Source organism: Delphinapterus leucas, chromosome 5 (assembly GCF_059928025.1).
Source record: "Delphinapterus leucas isolate spDelLeu-1000000601 "Yukka" chromosome 5, BTC_Dleu_Yukka2, whole genome shotgun sequence".
NCBI classification, from domain to species: domain Eukaryota; kingdom Metazoa; phylum Chordata; class Mammalia; order Artiodactyla; family Monodontidae; genus Delphinapterus; species Delphinapterus leucas.
The window spans coordinates 91,023,331-91,045,793 of NC_143133.1; the positions used below are offsets into that span (position 1 = coordinate 91,023,331).

Here is a 22,463-nt window from a genome sequence, read left to right on the forward strand (position 1 = left end):
ACAGGAAACTAAGCCTGTGCTCCACAACAGGAAAAGCCACCTCAGTGAGAAGCCCATGCACCTCAATGAAGGGTAGCCCCTGCTCGCCACAGCTAGAGAAAGCCCGTGTGCAGCAATGAAGAACCAACAGAGCCAAAAATAAATAAATAAATATATTTATTTTAAAAAAATGAATAGATACATGCAAAAAAATAATAAAAGAGGACCAAGGAAAAAAATAATAAAATAAAATAAAATTCATTCCAGAGTAGTTACAAAAAAAAAAAACTTACTAGCTCTTTCAAGGTCCTGCTCAAATGTTCCTTCAGGAACTTTCTCCTCATTCTCTCTGTCAGGAATAAACTCTTGTCTTTCTTCCATTGTACTTTGTATCTCTGCTACATCTTCTTCTGTGTTGCAGTTTACTAATGAGTGAACATATTGGCTTCCCCCATTCCAAGGACAGAGACTTACCTCGTTTGCATTTGCCATGGCCTCTTCTAAAAATTGTATCTTGCTCTGAAGGGCATCTATCTGACCTCTTTTAGCCGTAATTTGTTTTTGCATCCCCATTGCCACTTTCATAGCTGGAAAAAAAGGAGCTAAACTGTATCTTAGTTTCTAAAGTTTCTAAATTTTGAGAGGTGACTATAATTTGATGGTCAAACATTATGAGAAGGTGACAGGTAAGATTCCTCTAAGGCACGTGGACAGTTTCAAGGAAGTGTTCACAGAAAATGTCTTCAGATTTCACAATATTGGGATATAACAATTTTCAGCAATTACTCAGAGGTTTTGAGCTCAGAAATGTATATAAATGATGATGTTTTGTGATTCCTTGCTAGAATTAATTTCATTGGCCATCATAATTTGCTGTATCTCCAACAGTAATAAATAATGCTGACCAAGTTCATACTTACACATATAGGAAATATATACACACAAAATATATACAGTCATAAAATGAAAAATGTATATAGTATTTTTACTAAAATAATTTTTCTAGAAACTGATGTATAAAATACCATGCAAGACATCTACTATAAGTGATCTTTTAAAAGATCCCAGTAATATCACAAACGATTCCATTTCCAATCTCATGGTTACCGTCATGTGCTTGGAACTCACTGCTGTTTCAGAAGTCAAACTGGCAATGCAAGCATATATGTGATTATTTTACTAAAACTGATGACAGGATGAGAATGTTCTAGACAGGTAGTAGGCACTGAATACTTAAGATATGGCAGGCCACTGAAAAGATGAATAAAGCTCATCCTTGTTTGGAAATTCAAAGTCAGAGACCTTATGTTGTTTCTTGGAGTCAGCTGAGAAAAGAGGTTTGGAAATGCCACTGCTTTGAGTTAGGTCCAGCTAGAGCTTAGAGGTTAACAAGAAAAAGAAAATGTGCCATTCTTTAAAAGCAAACTATTGGAGGATGAAAGGTGTGACTTCTTCCCAACAAGATACAGTTCTTATAGCTAAGCTGTCAAAGACAGGGTTAATACAGGCACAGTGCGCTGATTGGTTGGCATCATTTGCTCACCACTTTGAAGAATTTTGGTCTGATTAAGTGGATCATGGTTGGCCTTCAAAGGTAATTTTCTTAATAAAGTTTTTGTTTTAAGGTGATCTTAATCAATGAAAATAGGCATTCGAGAGCAAATACAGGATTACCTAGTTAATTTAACAATGGTAATGTGACTGGGACAGTTGTGGAGAGGCCTGGAATACACTGAGGACGAGACTCTGTCTGGTGGAGGGGACGAGGGAACAGACCCCAGATGGGCCTCTGGAGTGATCTCTCCAAGCCCCACCATTTTCTTGGTGTTAACCAGCGAAGAAAGAGCTGAATCTCCAAGAACCGCACAAAATATGGACGCGTCAAGAATTTGCGTGCCATCTTTGTGCAGGGGCCATGGGAATCTCCTTCAGTATCTTTCCAATTTTGGTATATGTGCTGTTGAAGTAAGCACAAACGTAAGTCTTTTAACATGAAAAAATACTGAGAAATAGAAAAAATGTAGCCTTTAGTTAAATATTTATTCTTACAGTCAGCTAATATAGCCATATAAACAATGATATGAATAATATGAAACAGCAACTAACCTTCTGTCTCTGAATTAATATGGGCAGCAAGGTGAAAAGGGAACAAGTAAGTGGTTGAAGGGACCCCTCATCCTAGCAGTTCAATTCCCAGGGCTCCCTCCCATCTTCATCTCAGAGAAGGAATTGGGAACTGACAATTAGCCACAGTTTATGTAGATAATAACCGTGTGAAAAATAAGGTGTTGAATGAAAATTATTGGTAACCCGTATTTATATCAACACTTCCTTAAAAACAATTAACTGGCATTTATGGACACTGAGGTCTGTTAGGAATTATTGAAATAGCTACAGAAAAAGAAAGATTCAGATACTTAAAGATTAAATTAAGTAAATGGCAATTTCCCTCAAAAAAAAAAAACCAAAAACCTGAGAACTACTGCTATATAACACCCATCAGTGATACTATTTACCTATTGTTGTATGTCTCTCACAGCATGCTGCCCTGTGAAGAGGTGAAAGGCAATGTATCTAGGTTTGTGTTTTAATAAATCTAGACCAAGGGAATTAAAAACAAAAGGAAAAAAGCTACTAAAGCATACCGTGACCATCAGATCCTTCCATTGACTTTAACGTATTTCTTGTTTGTTCTAGCTCAGACTGTGCAGATTTTAATTGCATTTTCAGCTTATTTGTAGTAGTTTCCATTTCTTCACTTTTGTTTCGAAAATTCCTTTTTAAGACTTCATAGTCCTCTGTACAACGTGATAATCAATAATAGTTGATTAATTTTTTCTACTCCATTGTTATAAAGTATATTTTATTTGTAATTAATGATCACAGAATTTTAGAGCTGAAAGAGATTCCATTTAGTTACATCATTTGTTACAGAAATTAGATGTGCATACACATTTCCAGGCATCTGACTCTTTTTAATCTGCTTGGGTGGATCTTCCTCCTTTACCCACTTATTATTTACTGCTTTTTCCCAGCCAGTATAATTGGCTCACATCTATTTCATCTTAAACCTTCTTGGATAATCATATCTACCACAACAGATTTAACCTCCAGCTGTAGGTAGATGAAATGTCCACCACATGGTAAGTAACCTGAGGCCGCCATGTGTCTTATCTGATTTTTTATCTCCAGTAACTATCAAAATACCCGGCATTCATTGTTCATACATAAGAATACACACACACACACACACACACACACACACACACATACACACACACACACTTATTCAACTATCTATTTATTTATATTTATCTATTTATATATGATAGATAGATTTACATATATAGGGAACAAACAGAACCAAGACCTCTCTGCTAAGATCTAACTCTGTCTAACTAGACACTTCCACGTGGATGTCCTGGTGCCCCCAGACCAACGGTATCACACTGACTGCGTCTCACCCTCCTGCCCGCAAGCCAACCCCTCCTGGTTTCCTTCTCTCAGCTGTTGGTATCATTGTTCTCCCAATACTGAAAATTTAAAACCTGAAACACATACACAGTCCCTCCAATCTCCAAAAATATTCTTAATTCTTCCCTCTCCTCTCCTTCTCACTGCCACTGCCTTGGTTCAAGTTATCATCACCTTTCCCTGGGACTACAGCAAAACCCTCCTTAACTGGGTGGCCTCTGTTCCTTTAGGCTTGCCTTTCTCTCTTTACCTGCCGACAATGTCCTTCTAACATGTAAATTTGATGACAGCAATCTCTTACTTAATATCTTTTGCTGGCTCCACATTGTCTGCCTCATTTCTTAGTCCTCATTCCTTTGTATTTTTACTTCCATAAATACTTCTGAGGTCACATTATGTTATTTTATGCCTTCATGCTTCTGCCCATAATGTTCTCTCTGCCTGGATTGCCCTTCTACCTCTTTTTCACCTGCCAAATTCCTTTTCCTCCATCAAGCCCAGTACAGATGTTCCCTCCTACGGGAGGCTGATTCTCTATCCTCTGCCACATGTGCAGCCAGCACACGTCCACTGTGCCTCACCCACTGTACTGTAACCTGTTCTATACGGGTCTGGTTCTCAACTAGCCAGGAGCCTCACTGTTGTTTCTAGGGCCTGTCTCAGCATCTGGCATAGTAAGTGTTCAGGAATCACAGATGTATGCGTGTATGCGTGTGTGTGTGTGTGTGTGTGTGTGTGTGTGTGTATGAGAAGTAGATAATACCTATACCATACTATTGGTGAACTAGGAGTATTTCATTTTAAAATTTAAGGCCTTGGATTTTTCTGTTTCAAGAAATTTGCATAAGTCTGTTTACATGTGTTGCTTCATTATTAAACATCTAATCAAGCTATCTGACTCAAAGGACTCAAGGTTTCCGCTTCCCTCACCCTCCTCTTGGAAACTCAGTGAAGAATTTTATGGACACTGAAGACTGACTAAAGTTAGTGGTTAGTAAGTGCAAGCTGTGGGAGGGCTTCAAGGAGAAGCATCAGGATTTCAGGTGTCCACTGGGACAGCATAATTATCCATGTTTGTAATTGGGATGAGGAACCATTCTCTCACATAGTCCCAGGATCCTCATTGAACTTCACTGATAGCACTCCTATTTTTTAGCAGAATTTGAATTGGAGTAACATACCTGTAAGACTGTTTAACTCATTCCTACTAGCTTTCACCTCACTTAATAAATGATCTCTCTCTTGTCTGATGTCCTTCACTGCACGGAGCCGCTCAGAGCCTGCATTCACCAGCTTCACCTTTTCCAGCTCCAGGTCACTCACTCTGGCTTCAAGCTCCCGTATCTTTGCATCTTTTTTATCTTTCAAAATCTAAATATAGGGATAAACACAAAGGACAGAGTAAGAAATAAAAAAATAAAATATAAAGCAGCAATAGTAAGCTGGAAAACAAAAGGAATATTTGACTTCCTTTTAACCTTAGATGTTAATTCTCAGTATCACTGACCGCAGCCCTTCATGATTCCTATTCTTTGTACTCATTCATTCAAAAAAAGGTATTGAACACCAGCACCTACTTTGTGCCAGGCTCCACTTTATCTGTTGGAGATAGCGTAGCAGGGGAGGTAGGGGAGGCCCTAGGTGAGCACCTCCTTGTTTTACTCCCAAAACACCTCGCCTGCGAGGCTTCCCCTGCCCTGGCCGTGTACAGCAGTAATCAAACAGTGTCCTCGCCCTCGTGGGGCTTTAACATTCCAGTGAGAGGAGACAGATGAAACAAATATTTAATAGCCAGATAATGAGGACAAAAAAGAATTTAAAAGGTGAGAGGGTAGAGAATGAACACAGGGAGGGGGCTGCTACGTGAGCTAAGTTGGTACGTGGAAGAGAGCCTGCCGGCTACCCGGAGGAAAGCCTGCTAGGCAGGCTGGCTGTTGGCTGTTCTGGAAACTTGGATTTTGAGAGGGTTCCCACCAGTCTAACTAATAAAAGCGGCCCGCTCTGCCTAAACTGTTCTGCAAACAAAACGATTTATGCTGAACACCTGTTTTCCTTTCGGAAGACTGTATTCACCTGTCCGGTAAGGAGTACCTAAATGACCAGCCCCCAGTATAAAAACCCTGCAGACTGAGTCTCTAATGACCTTCTCTGGTTGGCAACATCTGACACATGTTGTCACAACTTGTTGCTGGGGGGATTAAGCATATCCTGCATGACTGCCGGAGAGGACTTTTGGAAGCTTGTGCCTGGTTTCCTCCGTGTGCTTTTTCCCTTGGCTGATTTTGTTTTAGATCCTTTCACTGTAATAAATCCTACCCATGAGCACGGCTATCTGCTGAGTACTGCTTGAGTCCTCCTAGTAAATGATCACCCTGTGAGTGGTCCTGGGGACCCTGCCACAGTCGGTCAGGAAAGGCTTCTCTGATGAGCAGAAACCTCAAAGAGGTAAAGGAGCAAGCATGTGGCAGGCTGGGGACAGCTCCAGGCACGGGTAATGTGTTCAAGGAACAGCCCTGGTCCAGGAGGATCCCACATGCCACGGAGTAACTGAGCCCGTGGACCACAACTGCTGAGCCTGTGTTCTAGAGCCTGTGAGCCACAACTACTGAGCCTGCATGCCACAACTACTGAAGCCCGTGTGCCTAGAGCCTGTGCTCCACAACAAGAGAAGCCACCGAAATGAGAAGCCCACGCACTACAAGGAAGAGCAGCCCCCGCTCACCGCAACTAGAGAAAGCCCGCACGCAGCAACAAGACCCGATGCAGCCAAAAATATAAACAAATAAATTATTTTTTAAAAAAGAAAATCAATATTAAAAAAAGATTTGTGATTATCAGAGGCAGGGAAAGGATGGGGAGGGGAAATTGGATCAGGTGGTCAAAAGGTACAACGTTCCAGATATAACAGAAATAACTACACTTGTGATGTAATGTACAACATTATGACTATAATCAATACTGCTGTATGGTATACTTGAAAGTTGCTAAGAGAGTAGATCCTAAAAGTTCTCATCATAAGGGAAGAAACATTGTTTTATTTAATTGTTTTTGTATCTATATGAGATGATGGATGTTGACTTACTGTGGTAATCATTGCACAATATATGTAAATCAAGCCATCATGCTGTATACCTTAAACTTATACAGTATTGTGTCAATTATATCTCAGTAAAACTAAAAGAAAAAAATTAATTGTACATGACTTGTCTCCTACTACTTACCGTGGCAGATACAGGTAACATAAAGCTTAGGAAATCAAATTTTTAAAAATTGGTTCAATAGTTTTAAATTTTGATAAATATTTAATGAGCACCTGCTGGGTGCAAGGCACAAAGTCCTGGGGCAGGGGTACAAAGATGAATAAGATGTGTACCCTGCTTGAAGAAGTCTGCAGTCTTATCGGGAAGAGGAGACATTGCTATTTACACACACACACACACACACACACACACACACACACACACACACACTGCAATACAGAACGTGATCCAGGCTATAACAGGTACAAATGCAGTATGATAAGGTTCAGAAGAGAGAGAACGGAATGGGGGAAGAGAACTAATATTTTCTAAACATCTTCCACAGGTCAGGAACCAAGCTAAATAAATCCTTGATACATATTTTCTCATGTAAGCCTCAAATAACCCAATAGGTTTTGGGGGTTTTGTTTTCTTTGTTTGCTTTTTGGTTTACAGACATAGAAGCCAACGTTCAGCAAACAGTCCAGTGTTTTACAGTTATTGAGTGGTGAGAGATGGGGTTCAAATTTAGGTCTGTTTGAAGAGGGACAGAATACTTCTTCAAACTGTGGGATCAGGAAAGGCTTCACGAAGAAGCTGGATTTTCTCTTTTGTGTCAGCAGTTCTGAACCATTTTGGGGCCATTCCTTGTGGAATCTGATAAAAGTATGGAAACTTTCTCACAAAAACATATATGCACACTGACACAAATACATTCAAACAATTTCAGAGTGTCCACAATCATCTTACAAAACCCCTTTCCAGTCAATTAGGTCATACTTACTCATGGGAAAAAAGATATTTCAGAAGCTAAACCACCAAAACACTCTACAGACCTTAACTTCCTGTAGCTCCAGTCTCCTATCATTGATCTCTTTCTCCAGCTGGGCTTTCTCTACTTGCATAGCGCCAGCCGTCCGTCCGTGCTGGCCCACCAGCTGCGTCATGTTTTCAATCTGTTGCCGCAGGATCTCGATCACTTTGTCCTTCTCTGCCATCTGCAGCTTGAGGGCCTCGCATTCTGTCTGCACGTTTCTGAGGTGAGCCCCTTCATTCTTCAGATGCTGCAGCTCCTGCAGCTTCAAGTCCACCCGGGAGCGCAGCTTCATGATCTCCGAGTTGGTGGCCTCGATGGCTCTCTCTTTCTCCTGGAATGAAGCTGTCAGGTCCAACACAGTCCTCTCGGAGCTCTCCAGGCTCAACTTCTTGGCTGTCAACTCTTCTACTACTTTGCGGAGCATCTCTTTGGTGGATTCAAGCTGAGCAGTCAAGGAGGACACTTTTTCTAGACTTTCATTCTTTCCCTGAATTGCTGCCATCTGATTGTTAAAGAAGAATTTCATGAATTTAGGCAGACAGACAGAGGTCTCGAGATATGACAAGTTAGCTCAACAACGTGAAATCATGAATCTGACAGTGTCTCAAATTGTTCTGCTGTCAGAACCTCATAGAGACCATAGACTGACATGTGTTAATTAGACCAAGGTGGAGAGGCCTTAATTGAATAATAATGCTCCTCCTCTAGAGTGGTTTTCTAGCGTTGGGAGGAGCTTGGCAAGTTTCCTCTGAGGATGTTTTCCACACCAAGTTAAGTTAGGATAGCACTGGCAATAGTGGAGAGTGTGGTAGGATTGAAGACAAACCGCCCTTTCTATTTCCCTCCAACCTGCCCCTTAATTCCGGGGGAAAAACAAAAACAAAAAAAATCTGTTGGAAACCTTCAACCCTGCTGTTCCTCAGATCTCCCTATGGTTTGATGCTTTTCTGAAATAAGCAATTACTAGGTTACCAATTTCTAGGTGGAAATGAAAAGGAAAATTGGATGGGAGTTTCATTACACAACAATGGACAAAAACGAGATAAAGCTTAACATTTTAAATTTAACGAGTCGTCAAAAATATAGACATAAACAACAGGTTTTTATAAGTTGCTCACAGAATCCACAACTCTACTTTGGGGGAGACCAAGGAGGAGCCGCCCAGCCCTGCCTGACCTGCCGTTCCATCTGGCCCTGACACTCGCTCTTCATGGCCTTGAGGAGGGCCTCCAGGCGCTGCACCTCCATGTTCCTGTTGTCCAGCTCCCGCCGCAGGTGGTCGATGGTGATGCTGTTGCCCGTGTCCCGGTCCCACAGACGCTTATTCTGTTCCTTCTCGAGACTCAGCTCCTTCTCTCGTTTATGCAGATCAGCCTACAAGAAACGAAGATAAGTTTTTTCCCTAGTATTAAATAATTAAAGTAAAATTCTTATTTTCCTTCCTTACATCATTTTTGGAGTTGCTATGGGATTTGAGAAGCCTTTGATTTTGGAATCTGATTCCCTTTTAATGGCTCGATAAAGAACAATATTTCCTAGAAAAATAACATTTTGTTTACTTGTAATTTCTAGCATTACACCTCAATGGACTAGACCCCAAATAGTATATAATGAAGAGGAAACTACAAATCATCCTGTTAAGTTTTGAATTTTCTAACAAAGGCATTATGCTTCACATCAAGTGTACTCCTGTAATAAAGAAAAGCTTGAAGGAAAAGCAATAGTAATTTGGTTGACTGCTTCAGAAATAGCAGAATAGTGTCTGGTATTGGGATTGGAGGGGCAATTGGGTTGTGAATAGAATACCTCCCTCTTCAGTTACTCAAGAAACATATAGTGAGTGTTTACTGTTGGCAAAAACTCCATAGTCGGAGAAAGAGAAAAAAAAGACACACAGATATTCAGAGAACTTTTCACCCAGAGAGAGATAAATGGACAAATAACTGGAAGTGGCTTTTCACTGAAGAGACAGAGCTAATGAACAGCAGAGAGAAATGATCGAAAAGGAGATCAAATGCTTCAAGACGGCATCTAAGTTGGACCTTGAGAACAGCTTGGAGATGCAGAGATTAGGAAGAAGGGACTAGAAAGACACACATGGGGTTTGCTTGGAACACTGGGTGTATGTGGAGAGAAGAGACTGGAAAGGTAAGCTGGGGTCAGATAATAATTGAAAGGCAGGGAGTCTGACTTTATGGGGAGAGTAATTTCTGAGTGGAAGAGAGACACAATCGGAGCTATAGTTTAGAAAGATGAATACAGGCTGGACGGAAGAGGGAAGAAACTAGATTTAGGAACCGAGTGAGGAGATGCTGCCACACTGCAGGTATAATGAGGGGCTTGGATGAATGGGTAGTGGTAGCAAGAATGAAAAGGAGGGGATGGTTATGAGGACGGTTCAGACATTTAACCTCCAAGATTTTCAAATTAGATATGAGGACACTGGGATACACGCAATAGGAGGGAGAGAAGTGAGGATCATCCCAAGGTTTAGAGCTTCTCTCCCAGTTGCCAGCTCTCCCTTTACGGCGCGCTCTTCAAGCCCCGTCGGCCTGTCCTCTACCAGCAGAGGGCGCTGTAGCCTGGAATAAGGTTGGGTGGGGAGAAAAGAACCCTATTCTATAGGACCTCTAATAAATATCACACGAAGGGGTACTAATATCTCCTTTCCTAAACTTCTCAGCCTGTCGTATCCCTAAACAGAGGGCAGAATCTGGTTCACTACTCTCAGAATCCTCTCTTCTTTCCTTCTAAAAAATTTTTTTTTACCTGAACTTGCATTTAAATTTTCTTTACACATAATTTGTATGTGTTCTGGATGTTGTTCGGCTTTGAAATGAACACTCAACATGATTTCAATTTAGCAGAACACAGTACCTAACTGAAAGACTACGGGTGTTTGAAGATTGGCTTCACCTAACTTTTAAGCCCTAACAGTTCTGCTTAAATTATAGAGTACTATATTTTATATGTAAAACTTGAGTAGTAGTGTCTAGGATATTGTGCTGTGTATAAATGTACAACTATGTTGTAAAATTTGTAATTTTACAAATAAAACTAATTTTGTGAACTATTGTGGTAAAAATTTCCCAGAATTAATCTCATTCATATTTCAGAGCATCAACTTGCCAAGAGCTTTTGAAGTTGATCGTCCAGATTTCCAGATTCCTGACTGAACTGATCACGTTCCGTCCGTGCTTCCATTAGTTCTGAGTTCGCAAGAACTAACTGCTTCTCCAGCTCTTCTATCTAAAAGGAAAGCACAAATCAGTCTGACTACGTCAATGAGTAATATAAAATAAATATAGTCTTTGGAAAACAAATGGTATTATGTTGGGGCAATGGTATTATTTGGGGGGCAAAAATAAAGTTTATTGTGATGTATTTTGCAAAGTTTTCTAAACTTAAGATCTATGTAGAATTTAGCCAGACAAACTGACCAAAATGAAATACTTGGTGCTTTTAGGTTAAGCCATGGTCTGTAATGCATCACTCTCATTTTCACACTATTCAAGATTTATCTTCTGTGAATATGTGTTCTATAATTTGGTATTTAAGGAAGCTTGATGTAGCATAAATAACATTCTGCAGAGCCCACGTAAATTAACTATATTATACTTAGAAGAGCTATTTTGTTTCAGAATATCAGTGTCAGTAATAAAAGGCAGTGAATATAAAAGAATAAATGGTAACAACAAGTTTATAGTTACTGTCATTATTATATAATCACCCTATTTTGCAAGAATAAGTGAAGTTATATTACAATCCTCAATTCCTACGACTATAAAATGGGACAAGAATACCAATTTTAAAGGATTGTTATAGGTGTACTTTTCTCTTACAGACGGGCAGCTGTTTCATCTGTGTGACTGTGCATTTCTATGACATATGCCAGAAGGGCCATAGCTGTTAACAGCATCCCTACAGCTCTTAACCTGGAGGTGCAGTGCAGGCTAAAAGGTTAAGGTCTCAGACGATGCAGATTCTGGGTTTAGATTCTGGCACAGCTGTACAAACTCATAACTTAGACACAGATATTAAAATAATGAAAAACTACTGATACTTAGTGATATGTAGTAATCCCTGATCTTTCATGTGATATCTACAATAATATTTCGTCATCCACTTTTCAGTAATAACAAATCTTTCATGTCTGCATAAATGTTACACATCCCTTCTTACTGCTAAGGCATCTATTGAACAGGCTTCCAAATCTACTGTCAAGGATAAAACTGATCGATTGGTTTGGACGCAACTGTGATTAAACCTTCTTAAAGAACATATGAGCAAGACTAACTTTTTCTTAATGACTATTTTAAACTGGACTAAGTTCATTTAAGACCTTCATTTATTAATTTAGCACACACTTATTAAGCACATTATATATAAACACATATATGCAACTATCTCTTTGATAAGTGGTAAGTATGAACACTTAGAAGTTATCTGTGTGTGTATATATATATATATATATATATATATCTTTATCTACATACATACATACATGACTTAAGAAAATACTAACACAGGACTATCAAATAGTTTCAAATTCAACAGAGTAGTATTACAGCCTATAGGGACTGGAATATAAATTTGAATATATACATTGGATATATTTTAAAACTGACTCTGTATTTGACTGCATGTTATATATAAAAAAAGTATTTCACAGGAATTAGATAAAATAAAACATTAGGTGACCGACTGAAATGTGCTCATAGATTCTCATAATCCTATAAAGAAGTACTTTCACTCTTGTGCTCCTTTGGGGGCATATACAGAAAAAAGCCCTACAACAATTCACCCTCTGTGGCACAAGTAGCTTCCTAAGATAAATGAATGAATAATATCAGTTGATATAACCTCTTCAGCTCTTTTATTATTGGGAAAGACTAACTCAGCACACTTAGTAAAGACAGTAGGAATAGTTAGGAAAAAACCCATAAACTTTCACTTTGGGTAGACAAATGTGATCAGACACGAAACGCGATCTTACTAAGAGTCAAACACCTTGGGTTCTGAACCAGCTTCTGTCACATAAGCTCTCTGAGTCTATAATTTGAGTCTAAATTACACATTTTTCACCAATAATTTGAAAAAAGTATTCTAGATGATCTTTTAAATTCCTTTCAATTCTGCTACTAATACTTTTTAACACAAGAAGAACAGTATTAATGAAGCCGAAATTCCATCTTTTCCACCTGTCTTTGGAAACAAAATATGGTCAAAGGAACCATATTCTGAGCTATAAATTTAACAAGAACACTTTCAACTTGAAAAGTTACTCATATGGCTAAAACAAACATCTTCTACTCCTAGTCTGGTGTAAAACCGTTTCTGTCTTTGAGCAAAGTATTTGTATATGCGCTTTAAAAGCTTCAATTAAGACTTGCTATTTTATGTCTGTTTTCACTTTTTAAGAAATCCTGGGTAACCATTTGATGTTAAAATCTATGAGGCCAAAAAAATAAAAAGAAAAGAAAAAGAGTCAACTCGTATCTTTCTAAGTATCAGAAGTTCCTCCAGACCCCTGCAGGAACACTTGTTTTGTAGTTGTCAGTACTGACTCAACTGCTATAGCTCTGCTTTTACCTTTCACTTTTTAGAGTAAAAATATTTATATTAATTAATCATTCAAAAAGATAAATGGAGAGTGAAAGGGAAAACCATTGAAGTAGCAGCTGAGCTGATACAAACAGCTGTTAAAAACACTATAAAGAAAAGCCTTTTAAAATGTCCAGAATAAATACTGACATCTGAGATATAGTAAAGGTTTTTTCTTTTTTTCTTTTTAAATAGCAGCACTGGTTTTCCCTTTCACCATCTATGAATCTACTTTTTGTTTTGGATCACTGGACAAATCGGTACTGGGATCTCATTCTAATCTTACAGTGATTTTAGGTATCACCAATCGTGCCAAATTGTATCTTTTGTTTTCTGTGCTCAAAAAGACACAGTTATGGGGTAATAAGGGATGTTGCAGGTGAGCATGGAGGTGCATTGGCAGAACTATGCAAAGAGGTTTGCACAGAATCTTCCCGCAGAGTATATAGCTCCAGCCAGTGCTACTAAATCTTTACTTTTTGAGTATGAAATTCAGCCCCAAATGCTTTCAAAGTAGGAAAAATAAACTTAGAATCAAGATCATGAGATATTTTTGTTGTCAAAAAGCGAAAGTTAAGAGTAAAGCCAAATCTACAGAGCCAATAGTGACAGCTTCTACTGGTCCAATTTCGTAAAGGGGAATTCTGGAGGTGCTCCTAAAATGGAAAGAGAAGAATAGAAAAAACATTACAGTAAAACACTTTTGTATGTCTGAAGGCTACATCTAAAATGTTCTTTGAAACACAATTTCTATTTTCATCAATATGATCTGAAGAGAAACACTGCCCTCCTAAACAAGTTTTCTCTAAACTTATGCATTTTAGTTGGGAAAGTTTTGTTCAGACCTGTCATCAGTTTTTTAAAAATAATACTTTTTTTCTGAAGGAATCTGACCTCAGGAGAAAATAGTAATACTGCCTGCCTCTCATAAAATATGTTGATGTATAATATCAACATACCCTTACAAGTCTCTTTTCTCACAAACCTCACTTTTAATCATAGCTTTTAAGTATTTTTTCCTTATGGTTATTTGGACAGTATATACGAAAATGTGCACTGAAGCAGTGGAAAATAAAATATATTTTAAAGTTTTAATAGGCTTTAGCAATGTAAAGTCAAGGTACATGAAAAATAAAAGAAATTAACAAAAGAATCTGTCTTTAAAAATTCTATATTAGATTTATTACAACAAAAACATTTCATAACAATAGAATTTTTCATGAACCCAAACTGAAATACTTTTGTTAACCTGCTTGATCTTCTTTGCTCAGTTATGCCATGTATTATTATTATTATTATTTTTTTTTTTTGTGGTACGCTGGCCTCTCACTGTTGTGGCCTCTCCCGTTGCGGAGCACAGGCTCCGGACGCGCAGGCTCAGCGGCCATGACTCACGGGCCCAGCCGCTCCACGGCATGTGGGATCCTCCCGGACCGGGGCACGAACCCGTGTTCCCTGCATCGGCAGGCGGACTCTCAACCACTGCGCCACCAGGGAAGCCCTGTCATGTACTATTAATGCCTTTCAGGTCGGAGTATATTCAAATCTATATTTACACGGCAGGGTAATCATCTCTCAGTGTTCCTTCACTAAAGGGAGTTACTGTTAAGAGATCCTTGTTAACCATCATCTAGGTGCCAACTCAGTTAGGTTCAATATGCTTTATTATAAGTCTCAACGATCTGGATTAAAATTAATTAAACTAATATGCCCCCCTTATTTCCAATAACGTTGACTGTTTAAGACTGTCGAAATTCTTGGTGATCCATTGTTTACATTAGAGCAAAGTAAGACAATGGTTTTAGTATTGCTTGTATCTATATGACCTCAAAACACTCTTATAAAAGGTTTGCAGTCATTCATCTGGATGCTTATGCTTCTAGAATGCTAAAGAGATAGACGTTTATAAAAACCAAAACTATTTTTGTATTGTTTACATGCCAGTATTTGTTAAAGTTTCCTACCATGCCCAAATTTAGAGTTGATCGGCATGATGCTATGTATCAGACCATGTACAGATTAGCGATGGGTGATAGCTTATGAAGGGGTCATCTTTCCAAGCGACATTACAAATGGAAAGCTGTATCGATTTCCAATTATGTAAGACCAACAGGTGAGTTGAGTTTTATTTAGTACTTCGTGGCTTTTCAAAGGGTTTAATTTGTCAATAAACAATGAACAGTCTTTTCAAAATGGTTTGAGTATGATGAATATCGGTTATTGTACTGTACTATAGTACAGCAGCTCTCCTATTGCCTTTCTCACTGTTGGATCGTCAGTGCTCAGCTCGGCCAAGGTGCCTACCTCCACTCAACCTGAGTAGTAAAGTACAGCATCTTTCTACCCCACGCTGTATTGAAATCATTACCATAACCTATAGGGTGAGATCAAGGCCTTTTGTGTAGGCTTGATCTGCCCAGAATGGGTTCGATCGATATTCCCGCTATCAATCTTCAGGGGAAAAGTTCACCCTGAGAAAAGAAACTAGAACACAAAAAGCAGGCCTCAGAGAAGCAGTAAAGAGCAAATATTTCTCTCCGGGCTTTTGTTTCTTGGGTTTAGCCTTTAAGAAGTCTAAGGTTCCTCAAGGCTGCTTCCAGGTGGCTGTTGTTGAAATGACCTTGATACAAGAATCTAGGCCAAGAGCTAAGGAAGAGGTCTTGGAGAGCAGTGTTATTCACACTGCAACCCAGCAGTGAAAAATGAAGCCAACTTAGTGAGCATCAAATCAGTATCTGAAGAAAACGGAAAAGAGCCAGCGTCTTAAGTAATAGGGGTAAGTATTGTTTTGTGAAGTGTGCTTCAGTTGTATCTGTGTACTAGATAATATGGTAAACTATATTTCTTGCTGTGGGTAGTGATCAAAAATGTTTGAAAGTCCCTGTAGAGGATCCAAATCTCATAACTGAGATTATATAGTTTCATGTTACTCTTTATTGTTTAGGCTTTTATAGTAAATTCATGTCTAAATTTTCCATTCTTCTTTCAGCCGTGCCACAACGAATTAAAGTTGAGGTCTTTAAAGTTGAGAACCGAGGAGAAACAGCCCCCTCCTGTGGCCAGCAAATGGGTGACAGCGGTAATTACAGGAGGGGTTGCTCAAAGGCAGGGAAGTATCTGGAAGAGTTAGTGCTGCAATATTCAATTGCTTCTTCCCATAAGGAGCTTTTTTCTTGTACTGTTACCCTGTAGAACTGGATTATTTTATAAAGAAAATCTGGCAGCTTCCTTATACTCTATTTCTTCCCAATCAACTAAGGAGTAGGAAATTAGCTACAAGTGGTTAGAACTGTAGGTTCTCTTATAGGCAGGATGATTATACGTAGAATTTATCTTCCAGACTAGGACATTTTGGAGATGAAAGGTGGCATTCACAAAACAGGACACTATTTTGTGTCCTTGAAATTAACAAAAACCTAAGCTCCAGAAAAATGGTTGATAATGATAACGAATAGCTTGTCTTTAGCTATAGACAGGGAGAGAACAGAATATTGTAGTATTTACAATTAATATCTAGTTTTAATAGGAACTGTGTGATGAGAAATGAAGATTTAGCTTCCTAATTATTTTTTATTCGGCCCAATCTTGAAATGAACTCAGTTTGCTAGCCACACAATGATTAATAAGGAGGAGCTGAAGTAAGAGAGGAGGTTAGGCCCCAAAACGTTCAGTGGTCGGGGAGACCAGCTGGTACCAAAGTACCTGCTAAAGCTAAGCCTTGTAAAAGTAATTAAAATGGCCTTATTATTCACTTTTTAGAAACTTACTTGAAGGATGCAAAAAACTTTTCTAAGAATGAATGAATTTGAGCAAACAACTTAAAAACTGTTTTTCTATAGTAATTTAACATGTAGCTATTTAGCACCCATCTTATAAACTGCTTTTAATTTTAAATGATTGCTTTGATTCCTCATTTTCAAATAAACCATTAAAAACTATATAATTGATTCTGGGTATAACAGTCGCTGGAAGCAGAGCAGCAAAATCTAAACTCACCTTGCCTTCATACATCCTTTTGGCTTCCCTTAATTCAGAACGTAGCTGAGAAACAGTAGATTCCAGGTCACTGAGTTGACGCATATACATTGAATTTTGGTTTCTTGCTTGTTCTCTAAAAAGGGTTTAAAGGGGGAATAACAGCAAATAGCGGACTAAGAATAAGTGTGATACCTAAGGGTTCTCTAGCTTTTAGATACTTCCACTAATTATTTAATATGGCATTATTAGGCCAATAGTCTTTTATTTTCCAAAACTGCTTATTAAAAGATTAAGTTCAAAAATGTTAACTGTTAAAGGTAGGTGATGTATACGTAGGAGTTCATTATACAATTTTCTCTATACCTTTGTGTATGACTGAAAATGTCCATATAAAAAGTTTCAACACAGGAGGTCAAACTATAAAGTTATTTATATGTATATATATATAATTTATGTATATTTATACATACACACACATATATAGTGTGTGTGTTTGTTTTATCCTATCAGTTGAAATGTAGACAATATCTAAAACATCCCGTCCCAAGAGGCCCGAATACTTGCCCTAATACTTCTGATATGGTTATAAAGTATTATCTACATGTTAAGTAATCTTTTCTGTTTCTTTGAATGTTAGAAAAGTTTTACTTTCCTGTAGAATCAATTATTAAGTAATTTTTTAAAAGATCTTAGAACAAAAAATTGATAAAAATAAAATGAAGATAAATGACTATCAATTTCAAACCACCAGGACACACATACTGAATGATTTCCAGTTGACTTTGGATACTATTGGCTTGGCTCCGAGCACTGCTAGCTTTCTCAGTAAGTCCTGCTTTTTCAATTTCATATTCACTGATTAACTGCTCAATCCTATAAAAAGAATGTGGTGATTGTTATTTGATACAGATGTTGCCTGACAATGAATTATTCTAAATATTAATGATTTTCAACACTCTCAAATTTAGTATTTTGTTTTAGCTTTGAATATGCTATTCTTTTTATAACAAGTATGTAAATTAGATCCAGAATCCTTTATCCAAGTCCTTTGGGGGCAGTCAGGTTTTAGGATTCAGATTTTTTTTTTTTTAATTTTACAATGGTAATAAATAACAGTACTGAACATCATGTGACACCCCCAGAGAGATCTAGGGAAGTGTCCTAGAAGCCAGACACTACTAACACAACAGTAGGTTTTTAAATATTCGCGGTAACTCATAAAGACTATAAAAAGCTTTACATTAGCTCAGGTTTTCCCAACAAATGAGTGACAAAGACTCTAACCTTGACCAAACTTTAGCCAGACTCCTCTCAGCAGTCTGCGCCTCCACCCCACTTAGTAAGAAGCCTAGGCTTAGTATGAATCTCGCTAGGTCAGTTTAGTAAGAAGCCTCTCACCTCGATGCCTCCTCCTAGTAATTTTCTATCCACTGAACCCCTCGCCCTGCTTCTTGGCTATGAATCTCCATTTGCCCTTGTATTGGGAGTTGAGCCTCATCACTCTCTAATGCAAACTCCTGTTGCAATAGTCTTCAATGAAGTCTTCCCTACTTTTTAAACACGTGTCAGAATAATTTTTTCTTTAACGTGAGTTTGCCACAAATCTATGAAAAAAAGATTCTGTGCTTTAGAGCTTTACAGATTTTGGAATTGCTGATGAGAGATTATAGACTTGTGGTATAGTTTCACTACGATCTTCTATACCAGTGTTCCCCAACCTTTTTGGCACCAGGGACTGGTTTCATGGAAGATAATTTTTCCATGGACTGGGGCTGCGGGGGAGGAATGGTTTGGGGATGATTCAAGTGCATTACATTTATTAGGCACTTTATTTCTATTATTACTACATTGTAATATATAATGAAATAATTATACAACTCACCATAATACAGAATCAGCGGGATCCCTGAGCTTGTTTTCCAATTGATTTATTGTGGTCCCTGTGCAGTCAAACCTCTCTGCTAATGATAATCTGTATTTGCAGCCGCTCCCCAGCACTAGCATCACCGCCTCGGCTCCACCTCAGATCATCAGGCATTAGATTCTCACAAGAAGCATGCAGCCTAGATCTCTCGCATGCGTAGTTCACAGCAGGGTTTGCGCTCCCATGAGAATCTAATGCCACGGCAGATCTGACAGGAGGTGGGGCTCAGGCGGTAATGCGAGCCATGGGGAGCGGCTGTAAATACAAATGAAGCTTCACTCGCTCACAACCACTCACCTCCTGCTGTGCAGCCCAGTTCCTAACAGGCCACAGACCACTATCAGTCCGTGGCCCAGGGGTTGGAGACCCCTGTTCTATACCTCAGAAACCTACCTATTTTGATGTTGTTGAAGTAGTAGTTCTATTTTGTTCTGTGATTCAGATTTCAGTGTTTCGAGCTGATCCTCTACCTGGTTATAAAAAAGAGATACTGATTTAGGAATTGGTAAATCTGAAGCTTGGAAAATTTAGAGATTTTCCAACAAAAGGAATGCCTTAGAAAGATGCAAACAGAAGCAATGCTAAAATCAGATACATTCTATCGCTGTATTTTATTAGATCTTTTACACTGGCTATACTCTCACGTAACTATACAGATACGTCGAGTTAGTTCCCATTATTAACAAAGATCATTGTGGAAGTAACTTCTGCGATTTTAGAGACCAAAAATGAGAACTTGGCTTACTTTGAAGAGTTTCAAAAATTATATGCCGAATACTATTGTCTTAAAGAATTTTAATACAATATTGATGTAGTGTCCTCACCACTTACTGGAAATATCCTCCCTTTAAGATAAGAAATCTCTGTGTCTAATTCTCTTAGGATTTTACTAATAGCTGAGCCCATGCTGCGGAAGTGGATGGTAGACATGCTGTCATGGTCATATATTTTCTTGCCTGAGGCTTCTTCAAAGTCAACTAGGACTGATCGAATTTCTTGAAGCACTCCCTCATGACTAAGCATCATCTTTCTTAGCTGCTCTATCTGTGTGTTGCTATCTTTCAGCGTATCATCCTGAAGGCATTTGGCAGCTTCAAGTTCATGAACGGTATTTTGAAGCTGATTTCTTAAATCCTCCTGGGACTGACTCTCTCTTCGTCTAGGAAATAAATGAAAGAGAAGAAATAATACTGATAAAACTCAGATTCACACAAGTGATTTTACACTACAAGGAGTAAAACTTTAAGATAATTTCAGGTAACGAATCCCAACCTGATGTCAGCCATGGCATCTCTCTCCATCTGCATCTCTTGAAGTTTTGTTTGCAAACCAATGACTGACTGTCTTAAGTAAAATGTTTGTTTCTCATGCAATTCATTGCTCTGAAAAAAAAAAAAAAAGTCCTGCAAATTAGTTTTCATTAGAGGAACGTATTTCCTTATAGCTAATAATTTCCAAAAATCTATATATCAATGATTTATTTTTATGTGTACTTCCTTCCCCCTTCACCATTGTTCGGGGCCTAATTAATCATTTCTCACCTAGGTTTTTTGAATACCTTAGTCTCACTGTCTCAACCTTGTCCTCTTTCAATCCATTCACGTTACAACCAAAACACCGTTCCTAGAACAAATCTGACTCTGGTTCAAGACAGAGATAGAAATAAACTCTATTCCCGAGGACATGAGAATTGGTGGAAATTGTGTATATAGAAAAGTCAACCTCTACCTCCAACTGACTTAAAAAACTTGGCAGCAGACAACTACCATTCAAAAATCAAGGTGTTCTACTACAAAGAAATTCACAAAGATCTCAAAATCAGGCACTGAGAGATCTCCCAGCACAATGGCTGATGCCCCACCTAATTATACCAAAGTAAAGCCATCAAGTTCTGCCCCCAGGGAGACTGCCATCAGTTTTTTTACTGTTCATTCTTGAGTATGAACAAAAAGCCAAAAACCACTGAACACTTGAAGGAAGATTACAAAATAAAAAAGAGACCAAGATTAAACAAATGAGCAAATACTCAGGAAAAAAGATCCAAAGAAACAAAAAGAGATAGTGCAACAGTGGAAGAACACTTCCAAAAACTTGTATCGCAGAGAAATTTGAAAGACATTTTTGCTGTAAAGTAAGAACAGGACACTGTGTCAGAGAAGCGATCAGAGGAGAAGAGAGAGCTCTTGGAAATTAAAAATATGGTTGAAATGCACCCCAAAAGTAAAAAAGTAGACAAAAATTTTGAAAGAAAAGGTAAGAGATTTAGAGGTTCAAGCTAGGAGCTAATATCTGACTAACAGGAGCTTCAGAAAGAGAGAATTGAGAAAACAGAAAAAAACTATCAAAGAAAAAAGAAACCAAAAAAACCTGAATTCCTCAAAGCTGAAGGGCACAAATCTGCAGGCCAAATGGGTCCACTGAGTCCCTTTTGGTACTAGCACAGGGAAGGAAAAAACAAAAATCCACACTTAAGAACATCATGGTGGAATTTCAGAGATAAAGACCCTAAAGTTTCCAAAGGTGAACCCCAATTAAGTAAAAACATATCATCTACAAAGGAACAAGAATCAGATAGACATCTTCTCAGTCTGTGCAAGGGCACACAATATTTTCAAAGGACTGAGAGAAAATAACTTTCAGCTTTATCCAGCCTAAGTCATTATCAGAATGAAAAAATTCATATAATGTATGTCCCATATACTTCTTCTTAAAAGTTTCTAAAGATGTGTTTTGACTAAATGAAGAAATAAATCAAGAAAGAGGAAAAGAGAAAACAGTGAATCCTGGAAATCATGAATTCAACCAGGAAAGCAGTGATAGGAATCCCAAGAAAATATCTATACAGCAGACCTAAGAAGAAACTCATCGAGACTAGACAGAAGAACTCCTAAAGGGTCCTGGGTTAAAGGAGGTTTGATAGAAAACCTATATAATAATTTTTTAATGAGGATATGATAAAGGTAAATATCAACAGTATAAGGAAAAAGCAAGGCAATTAGGAACCACAGGAAAAACAAACATTACACAGGAAAGGAAATATAATAGGTTACTACCTAATTCTGCAGTTGACAATGTTTATATAGTCAATATAAGGTAAGATCCTTTACCTTCTTTTCTAATAGTCCAGGTGAATGGCGGGAGTAGTCTGAACTTTGTATGGTAACAGTGGAAATGAAAACATTTCCATATTTGAGAAATATATATGTGGTACACTGGATGGACTTGGTAGTAAAGTGGCTGGATGTCAGGGAAAATGAAGAGGTATCAGGAATGAATCAGGTTTTTGCCCTGTGCAACAATATAAATGTGGCACCATATACAGCTAGAAGAAAGGTTTGGGGGAAAGATCAGGTATGTTGAGTTTATGGAGCCTGAGAAACATTTCAAGTAGAAATATCCAGTAGGAACACAGGTACACTAACTGGTGTGGAGACCAGTTAAGAGGTCT

The 22,463-nt window shown here is 38.3% G+C and overlaps 1 protein-coding gene and 1 non-coding gene across 2 annotated transcripts in view; both read right to left on the bottom strand.

Annotated features, from left to right (window-relative positions):
* The window catches only part of CCDC158 (coiled-coil domain containing 158), a 78,376-nt gene that overhangs the window by 46,165 nt on the left and 9,748 nt on the right, over positions 1–22,463 (bottom strand). The window contains exons 3-13 of the mRNA XM_089912072.1: positions 20,288–20,397; positions 19,847–20,174; positions 19,409–19,485; positions 17,854–17,964; positions 17,110–17,224; positions 10,639–10,758; positions 8,686–8,883; positions 7,529–8,011; positions 4,635–4,824; positions 2,625–2,777; positions 454–566 (exon numbers count right to left, since the gene is read on the bottom strand). Of these exons, the coding sequence (XP_089768198.1) occupies positions 454–566; positions 2,625–2,777; positions 4,635–4,824; positions 7,529–8,011; positions 8,686–8,883; positions 10,639–10,758; positions 17,110–17,224; positions 17,854–17,964; positions 19,409–19,485; positions 19,847–20,174; positions 20,288–20,397 (1,998 nt within the window). The remainder of the gene's footprint in view (positions 1–453; positions 567–2,624; positions 2,778–4,634; positions 4,825–7,528; positions 8,012–8,685; positions 8,884–10,638; positions 10,759–17,109; positions 17,225–17,853; positions 17,965–19,408; positions 19,486–19,846; positions 20,175–20,287; positions 20,398–22,463) is intronic.
* Positions 1,845–1,952, bottom strand: LOC115803999 (U6 spliceosomal RNA). Its single transcript, XR_004024805.1, has one exon. It is a non-coding gene; the product is annotated as a U6 spliceosomal RNA (small nuclear RNA).